General features: G+C 35.8%; 1 protein-coding gene across 1 annotated transcript; it reads left to right on the top strand.

The window, feature by feature from the left end:
- The first annotated feature begins 4,453 nt into the window (after positions 1-4,453).
- On the top strand, positions 4,454-8,509 carry LOC123560799 (uncharacterized). Its single transcript, XM_045352957.2, has 6 exons — positions 4,454-4,582; positions 5,082-5,231; positions 5,602-5,681; positions 6,575-6,649; positions 6,906-7,059; positions 7,951-8,509. Exons 1-6 carry the CDS (start codon positions 4,561-4,563, stop codon positions 8,484-8,486), a joined length of 1,017 nt encoding a protein of 338 aa, XP_045208892.2. The 5' UTR covers positions 4,454-4,560; the 3' UTR covers positions 8,487-8,509.
- The last annotated feature ends 1,133 nt before the right edge of the window (positions 8,510-9,642 follow it).

Below are 9,642 nucleotides of genomic sequence, written 5' to 3'. Positions count from 1 at the left end.
CGGTTCTTTAGAAATTGCACAACCTTTTCACATTGACGGTAACAGCTTACGGTAGTGTAGGCCCACCGGCAGAAAGGAAACAAACTGTAGGACCTTACGGTTTCGTACCATCCACGGTTACGGTGCTATTGGAATTCATCAGGAGACGGAGGGAGTTGGATGACGGTAGACGGTGGCGGTGGCCTTAAATGACGGTATATCCGAAAGACGGTGATTTTAGACGGAGACGGTTGTTGTTGGTACCTGTATGGAGGTGTCCATCGTCCTGACGGTAGTGAACCACTCGAAAATCCAACTCAAAATGACCTGGGCCTTCTTTCTGTCTTTTATACTAGCTGTCACAGACCGATTACGTCATAACAAGTGCGCTCATAGAATAGAGAGTATTTAGGTTTAGAGATTATCCAAAATGGCGGCCTTAACTTCTTCCGTTATAGTTTTAAATTTGTTTAAGCTTATTTTGAAAATTATATGTTGTGTAAATCCAGTTTTGAGCATCAAATGATTATTTCACAACAGAAATAAGGGTAAGATGATAATGATATACCCGTAAGATAAATTTTATGTCTGAAATTACTGGGAATAAGTCACGCCTTCGCATGAAAAAGGTGGGTGGGGAATGAATCCAATACTCTTTCATCTGTATTTCAGCATGGCGTCAACCGATTTTGAAAAACAAGGTATCGTTGGACTCGTCTCCTTGCGTGCTAAAACCGCATGTATATATTCTGTTCCTGATTTTTATGCCATAGATTTTTAGAAAAAGAAATAGGTTAAATACAACTTAACAGCGGTCAATTTCTGCACACCAAAAAAAATATTGTGAGATATCACGGTTGTGAGACTGGAGGTGGGAGGGGGAGAGAGAAGGAGGAGGTGGAGGGAGAGAGGAGGGAGGCGGAGGAGGGAGAGAGGAGGAGGAGGAGGGAGGTGGAGGGAGAGAGGAGGGTACTACTGTGCTGTTACACGCAAACATCGGACATTAGAATCCATATCGACGATATATATATATAATTGTCATAGTCTTGAGTATAACTTGAAAGTTTGCTTGACATCAAGGTCAAATACTTTTTGAGATGCGTTAGGTCGTGAATTATGCATGTTTTTAATTATGCATGTTTTTGTCTAAGTCAAAAGACATAACTATGGTCTTGCTGAGTGAAATCCTTATAAACCCTAAATATTCACAACTTCACAATTTGATATATGATATTCCAATAAAGTTTTATGACTCTAGGTGCAATATTTTTGAGATATTTGCGATACAAACTTCTAGGCCCTTTAAGCATATTTTGACGTTAAGTCAAGGCACATAACTCTAAACCCAGGTGCACAATTTCACACAATGATCAACAATCCTTTAATGTTCCATGACTCTATATCAAATACTTTTTTGAGATACGTGCGACACACACGTTTAAATCGTTCATAGACATTTTGACTGAGTCAAGGGTCATAACTCTGGTTTTACAGAGGTAAATCCAAAACAAAACCCAAGGTACTTCACATGCTGAATAATAATCCTATGATGTTTTAAGACTCTAGAACAAATGTTTTTATGCAGGATATAACTTCGGATGGACAGACACCCGGACGAAGGGCCTTCTGGACACAGTCGAATACCCCCTTGGTGGGGGTGGGGGCGTGTTGGTTAGACGCGGGGTTGAGTTGGGGATTGGTAGAGAGCTACAAAAACTAAAATCAGCATTGAAATGTGTTCCTATTGTAATAATAAAGATTATTTTCTGGACTTTTTTTTTGCTGAATTTTATGCATGTGATAATGTTCAAAAGTCATAAATAAATAACCAATTCAATTGGCTTATGCGATAGCAAATGAAACAGAATGCATAAAGCACAGAAAGAAACGAAACTAATTCTACAATAATTCACTCAGGTCATCTTATTTATATGTTTATAGAATGTTTATAGAATGTTTAATGTTTTAACCAATATCACTTCTTCAAGGTTGCATTCGTGACTTGGTACTAATTGTGGATGAGTCGACAATTGTCAAAAGGTACGACAGCGCAGTAAACAACTTTCTTCGTGACGTTGTTGCCATTTTGCCTGTTAACAATGCAGAAGTGCATGTGTCTCTCGGCTTTTTTTACAACTGATTCTAGACCGATATTTGACCTTGATGACCTCCATTCCAAGTCTTCGGTACTGCAAGCATTAGGTAGTCAGTCAATACAGGGTGGCAACGGAGACATCGATGAAGGCTTAAAATATGTAGTAAACCACGCCTTGATACTCGCCGCCGGTGATCGCCCATCGGCAAAAAATGTTGTGATTATTATCACTGATGATGGAACAAGAAACAAAGCACTGCTGACGTCTTTAGAGCACGGGGTACATGCGAAGGCTGACGTAATATCCATTGTTATTGGACACGTGCATTTCACTAGTCTAGCATCTGACAGACATTACTCATTCCATATGGCGTCAGCGAGCGGTCTTTCGAGGATTTCAAAACAAGTCTCTGATTTGATTTGTAGCTAAGAAAACGAAACAAACAATAAAGATCGTAAATCCGAAAAAAAAGAAATAGGTGTGTGCTTTGTTTTGATAGCTTACATGCAAAGTTGTTTGTGTTTCCTTGTAAAGTCAAAATAAATCGCTATGTTCGTTAAACGTAAAGCTGATATATACTTAACATCTTTCACATTCGTTTACCGATGTATGAAATGTCTGTTACATGTATTAGAGACGACTGTTCAATAAAGAAAATTTCAAAATTACTCATAGGTCTATGTTGTATTAAATATGTTAAACTATAGACAGAAATTCGTGACAAGGAAAATGCATTACTATGAAAAACGTGACTTTATGAAAATAGTACGTAAGATATACTTCGCTATTTACATGTTCAATGGTAGTCATTTATTTGAGGCCGAATAACACTATATTGTCAAAAATAAGTTAAAAAGTAAAGACGAATCAACTGTATGAATTAAATTTTTACCTACTCGGTGACGGCCAACTCGTCTTGAAATCCATGACACTTTGCTAACAAATCCGCTACCATGTCTCGTCCGAAACCTTTTTCTTGTCGCAATACCTTATTCCTGAATCTATTTTCTATTTCTAGTTACAAGAACCTTGACCGTGATCCAAGTGACCAGAAACATTATATAAGTACTAAGGGCTATAATTCTTATGTTCCCCAAGCAAATTCGCTGAAACTTGCGGGGCCATAATTACCAATAACAGTTCACATTATTACCATATTTAAACAATGTCTGAGACATGACAAGATTTATGTCCTTTTCTTCTTATATATATTTATTACGAACATTGTATTTTAGTATTTTACTCCATTTTCTGCCCGTCCGGCGTCCTAGTGTTTAATGCTTCGAACGGTGTTTACTTGTAGATTTGATTACAAAACATAACAATTTAATTGGCCTTGACAGTTACCCTTATCAAACAAACACATATAAGTTATATACATGTAACTCTAGAAAGTGTTCTCTTTCGTTCTATTCGCGTGAGAACAGATGACACACAAATCTGGCTACCGTTTGAACAAAATTAAGACATCGAACGATTCCATGGCAAACAACAATTTTATTACTTTGTTTCCCCTATGTATCGGCAACATTTTCATTGATTATTTGATCTGAGTGTATATATACACAGATACTACCTTTTTCATATTTTCATTGTTATTTTAATACTTTCGTTGAAATAGATAATGCACTTAATGTTTTTCTGCAAATACTGTTCATTCGAGTATATTCCCGGACATCACATCCCTTCCTTATTATTATTTTTATTATTATATTCCGAAGAACATGCATGATTTCTCACGGTGCTGGAGTCGAATTCATGTTTATTGGTCTAATGACAAACAAAGAAATGTGGCGCTATTGCATAAATGCAAAATATTCCATGAATGAAAACGACGGAACGCAAAGTAAATGTTTGAAAGTTCAGAAATAAGACGACTTCCCATGACCGAGATAGCAATGTCTGCCACACTATATAAAGTGCGAAATAGATAAGCTCACTAATTATTACAAAAGTCTCAAGATATCAAAAGGTTCATGCCTCCAAAATGTCAAATGTTTCGAAACTAAGACAAAACTTTCATTTGTTAATAAGAGTCATGAAAAGAATGCGATTCGATGAGCCAGTATGTTTGTTTATGTTTGTAGAAGTTGGCTCCAACAAACTGCGACTGAAAAAATAAGGTTTTTGATCTTTGTCATCACAAAGATGAACTTTGATATTGTATTATATATCTGGAGAAATCAGAAATGTGTCTCTTTAACCTTCAGTCTTCTGGCGTGATTCTGCCTTTGCGACCAGAGGAGACCAAGATCGTCCATGCAGGCTGATCATGGTCTACACTGTTCGCTTTTCTAATAATAAATGGTACTGCCCAAACTGAATGATGGGACAATCCATTTTAGAAATTTAGCAGGCTAAAGGTTAAGAAATTATCTCTAGTCACGGCTGACCTGAATAGAAACCATTATCAGTTAACCTAAAAATTGGGGACAACTGGCTATCGCAAACAACAGACCGGGCTAATTCATAACAGACTGGAGCCATGTTGTTTGTCCTAAGCATAAGTGAGTATGCATTTTATGAATGTACTTTCATAGCTAAGTAACAATAAACAGTCTATATATGTATCTTTTTGTTTTAATTTAAGTCAAAAATTATGAATGACAGGAAATCGTTTTTTGTTTTTGTTTTGTTTTTTCATTTTGAAAATGACGAATCCCAGCTTTTAACTTTTATAAATAAGGAAATCCCTTATGAAGTGATGATCAATGGTTTGAATTCAGTATCATTCTAACTGAAATGAAATAACTGTTATACACACAGTAGTTAACCATTTATAAAGCCACCAGAAGCAGTTTCTCTTTGGAAAGTAATTTAAGAATAAACTCGTCTTAATAGAGAGGAAATATCTGCGATTATAGGGAGGTTTGTGTAATTCAGATATTTTGCTAGACTTTACTGTACAAGAAGCATGAGGATACTAATAGCATAATTATAACATAAATGTTTCACCCAAATACTTCCCAAATGAACAAAATTCAAAATTTGGAATTTGTTTTTTAGTTGTATTCCTGTCTGTTAGCACGGTGGCAGCGCAGGATTGTCATGACATTGATCCAGCAGCGTGTCAGATGATGGCAAACCAAAGACCGGATCTTTGCTCTGACGAAACAATCGCTAAAACTGCTTGTCCACAATTCTGTAAAAAATGTCGTAAGTTTTCTCGAAGATTCAAAATGATATTTGATACACCTTTTTCTAAATAAGCGTTGTACGGGTTTTACAATTTTGTTTCACTTTTCCGTTTCTTTTTTCTTTTTGGCATTGAGATGTATTTAGAAAAGAAAAAAAAAACAAAACAAAAAAACGCTGCATGAGTTTTTCTCATTTTTCTTCACTTTCTCTCGACGTTTATGCTTTTCAACAAAAGCTTCAACGAAGTAATAAAAGCATTCGATAAATTTCGCTAATAAACAGCTGAAAGCTTTCAGAGCTTTTTGTTCAAACTATGTTCTTAAAATATATTTTTAATAATCTCAGAATGACAAATTTGAAAGAAATCAACCTGTTTTTTTTTCTCCAGCGGTTACTTGCTACCACTGCAATGCGACTGTGAAAGATTATCATCTATGTAACACGACGACGGCCTGCCCAGAAGGACAGGTAGGCCTATATCAACAAAGATCTAGTTTATATAATTCATTCAAGAGCTGACTTAAAGTGGTATCACGTTTTGAATTTCCAGTGAATGACAAAAAGACCCACAAAGTATATTCAGTTCTTTCCAAAAATCGTTATGTTATGATTCAACTTCAGTGAGCTCAACAAAGCAATTTCAAGCACAAATATTGATGTGGAAAGTAAGTTACAAACTACAATGTCCTACCAAGATACTAACTTGCGTTAATGTTATAATAAGGTTAATGAACAGAACTGCAACCAGATCTTTAATGGAACTGGCCTCTCTTTCTCATTCTGAATTTCAGATTTCCTTTTAAGCCTCTAATCATTGTTCTTAGTCCCCGCCATGCTCTTCTAAAACTTTTATCAGTGCGATAAATGCTAAACAAACCCTTTATGAGCACTCATAGATTTCTTAAAACATGAAGTAGGATTATTTTTGTCTGTCAAGTGAAATTTTTGTTTGAAATTTTGAATCAATCTTTAAAAACAGTGTTCTGGCTAAGAACGTAATCTGATTGTTAGGCAGAATATTCGACCAACGTTGTTGTTATCCGAGGTATTTTTTAAAACGTTTTATTCCGAAATTTTAATTTATACCTCAAGTAAAAACATTTCTAAATGAACGAACGTTCCAGACAGCCAACGTCTTAACCTTGCTAAACAACGCATGTTTTTGACGTCAACGTTTTGTTGTCTGAGTGTGTTTCATACAACGTTAAAAAAATGGTTTTACGACATGTCTTGCCAAGAAATTAAATGCTGTTTTTTTGTTTAAAGAAGAATGAAGCTACAACCACTGATATCAAATTTAGTTGAATTTTGACTTCGTGTTTTCTCGGAGTGTCACAATATTTTGAATCATTGTTTTCCAGATGTGCATGAGAAAAGAATTGAAATCTGCAATAGACGGACACCATGAATATGAAATGACGTGTGCAGAAAAACAGGTATTGAACTTAATTACACTAAATATATCTACTGCTTATTATAGTATATAAACAAAACATCGGGCAAGCGAAGGTGTTGTATTCAGTTTTAACGACTATCTAAAAGTGTTACCAAAACTAACAGTCCATACAGCCAGTATGTATGAACCATGACTTATACCTCAAAGAAATACAAAGGATAAAAATGCTCCTTTACAGACTGAAATGAAAATATATTTCATGATTCTGTTATGTTCAGTTTTGCGTTTTATTTAAGGCGTGTGACGATCCCTGGAGTGGTTTAAGTGCTTTTGGAAAACGTGACATGGTATCACGTGATGTGTCAGTAACCTGTTGTTCGGATGACCTCTGTAATTACCCCGAACCTCCAACAACACCTGGAACAACAACAACACGATCAACATTTACAGGTACCGAGCTTTTTCAGATAAAGGCAATATCTCCACAAAACTGCTGACTGCTGCCTTTAAGACTTTCTTGGCAATGAAATTGATTTAGTAAGGTCAAAGAAGTACTAGAAAAAATGGGTCAGATTCACTGGATACAGGTTACGGCATAACAAAATACACAGACGCATTGGGTTGACTCCCATAAACAAAAACGTTTGGCTCAACACGAAATCTTAAGGCATACTTTGCAATCATTTGCAAACAGTCACATCACGTAAACATTAAACAGTTTCACCAAGATCCGCCAATGTTTATGTATATCACACTTGACATTCAGATTGACTCCCTTTTGCATAATCACCGATTGTTTTTCCTTATCAGACAATCAGAACGGAACGTTGCAACTAATTAACTGTTTGCTGAAACCTAATTTAAATAACATGTTCCAAATATTCTGGAAACTATTGCTGTATTTTGAGAGAGCGTGTTAGCATTGAAAATTACGATGGTATTCCAACGTAGTTTGAACGTGGCCATATCCTAAATGACTTCTAAATGATGTTCACCTGTGCCCATGGTATGACTATAGGCTGAAAAAAGCAAGGTATTGCTTGTTGGTCTATTGGAATTAGTGTCTAAGGTATATAATAAGTATATAGCCTTGTGTGACTCCGTTGAGAAAATTTCAACAACTGGTTCTGTTTTACTGTGGCATTTACTATACATTAAGCGTAGAACATCAGTGACAATTCATTATGCAATCCGTATTCTTTAAAAAGGCAAATGAATGTGTAACGATGAATAAAAAATTACTTACAAATCAACAACTAAGAGGTTCTATTCACAGAAAAGGAATATCTTTCTTTTTTAAAAAAATATCTGTTAAATCTATTATCTAACTACTTCTTAAAGGTTGCATCCGTGACTTGGTGTTGATTGTTGATGAGTCGACAAGTGTCAAAAGGTACCACAGCGAAATAAACAGGTTTCTTCATGACGTTGTTGCCCCTTTGCCCGTTAACGATGCAGAAGTACATGTGTCTCTCGGATTGTTTGCAACGGCTTCTAGAACGATATTTGATCTTGATGACCTCCATTCCAAGTCAGCGGTACTGCACGCATTAGGTAGCCAGACACTACATGGAGGCACTGGAGACGTCGACGAAGGTTTAAAGTATGCAGTAAACCACGCCTTGACACCCGCCGCCGGCGATCGCCCATCTGCAAAAAATGTTGTGATTATAATCACTGATGATGGAACAAAAAACAGAGCACTGCTGACGTCCTTAGAGCATGCGGTACATTCGAAGGCTGATGTCATTTCCATTGAAATTGGAAGCGTGCTTTTTGCTCATCTAGCATCGGATACACACAATGCATTTCATCTTTTATTACCGACTAGCCTTTCGCAGATTGCAAAAAAAGTCTCTGATTTGGTATGTAGCTAGGAAAATAAATGGAAACAAGCATGCATCGTCTTTGATAATTTACAGATATTCTTGTCAATGTGTTTGTGTTTCCTAGTAATAGTAAAAAAGTTTGCGTCATTTAAACCTAGGACTGATATATACAGGTGCATTTCATTTGTTATTTACCACTGCATAAATTTCAAAATCCTATGTCATCCTCTGCCCCCGGATACATTTAGGTGAGAATATCAAGCAACCGCTATAGATCTACAACGATAATGTACTTATCTTTGAACAGCTTGCATCTAATGACAGAAGTTTACTCGGGTAGATTCAAAGAAGATGGCCATGCATCCTTTGCTAGTTAATTTTAACCGCAAGTGCAATAGGGATTGTAATGCCATATCTACAACATCTTGTAAGCAGTCAGAGACATATGCCAGTATTGGATGATTTCAAAATGTCTAAAATACAAAATATTTTAATTTTAAATAAACTTATCATGCACCATAAATAAATGTTTTAGTCGAATCCGTCCTCATACTTATAGTACATTATGTGGTTTACAAAACAATGCAAAATATGACGATAAAGGTTGAAGTGTTTTGTCCGTGAAATGCACATAAATGTTTACAAGATTCTAATTGATATTGTCATGGGAGATATGTTGGTTGATCCAATTAAGCTATATTTTAACCTCTAGCCTGATGACAGCAAGTGATTTTGCGACCAGTGCAGACCAAGTCAGTTAGTTTTCAGTGAACACCCCTTCGAATAATAAATGATATTGTCCAAATTGAATGATGGGCCAGTTCAGTTTAGAAATTTAGCAGGTTAACCTAACTTTGTCGCTAAACCTTTACGCTTTACATCACTGAATACTTCCGTATTATTATTATGATTTTATACAATTAGGCAGAATCTGGTATAAAAGCTAGCAAAGTTGTACATCCCATAACCTCTAATTAACAGACTGAATTAAACCGAGTATCTTGTTATTTTACTTGATTGCATTCTATACTTTCAAAGGATCTTCCTCTAGATTTATTTGTTAGCAAAAAAGCCGACACATTTAAATAGTATGCCTAATAGAAATGTTTTAACTGCTCACATTCTGCACTTTATTCCAGTTAAGAAATAATAAGTTCCCAATCGTGGTTTATCGTAGAATAACCTGTGTTTTGAGTTCTTATGC

Source organism: Mercenaria mercenaria, chromosome 10 (assembly GCF_021730395.1).
Source record: "Mercenaria mercenaria strain notata chromosome 10, MADL_Memer_1, whole genome shotgun sequence".
NCBI lineage: Eukaryota > Metazoa > Mollusca > Bivalvia > Venerida > Veneridae > Mercenaria > Mercenaria mercenaria.
Note: the sequence above shows the minus strand (reverse complement) of the source record. Positions and strands in the feature narration are given on the sequence as shown.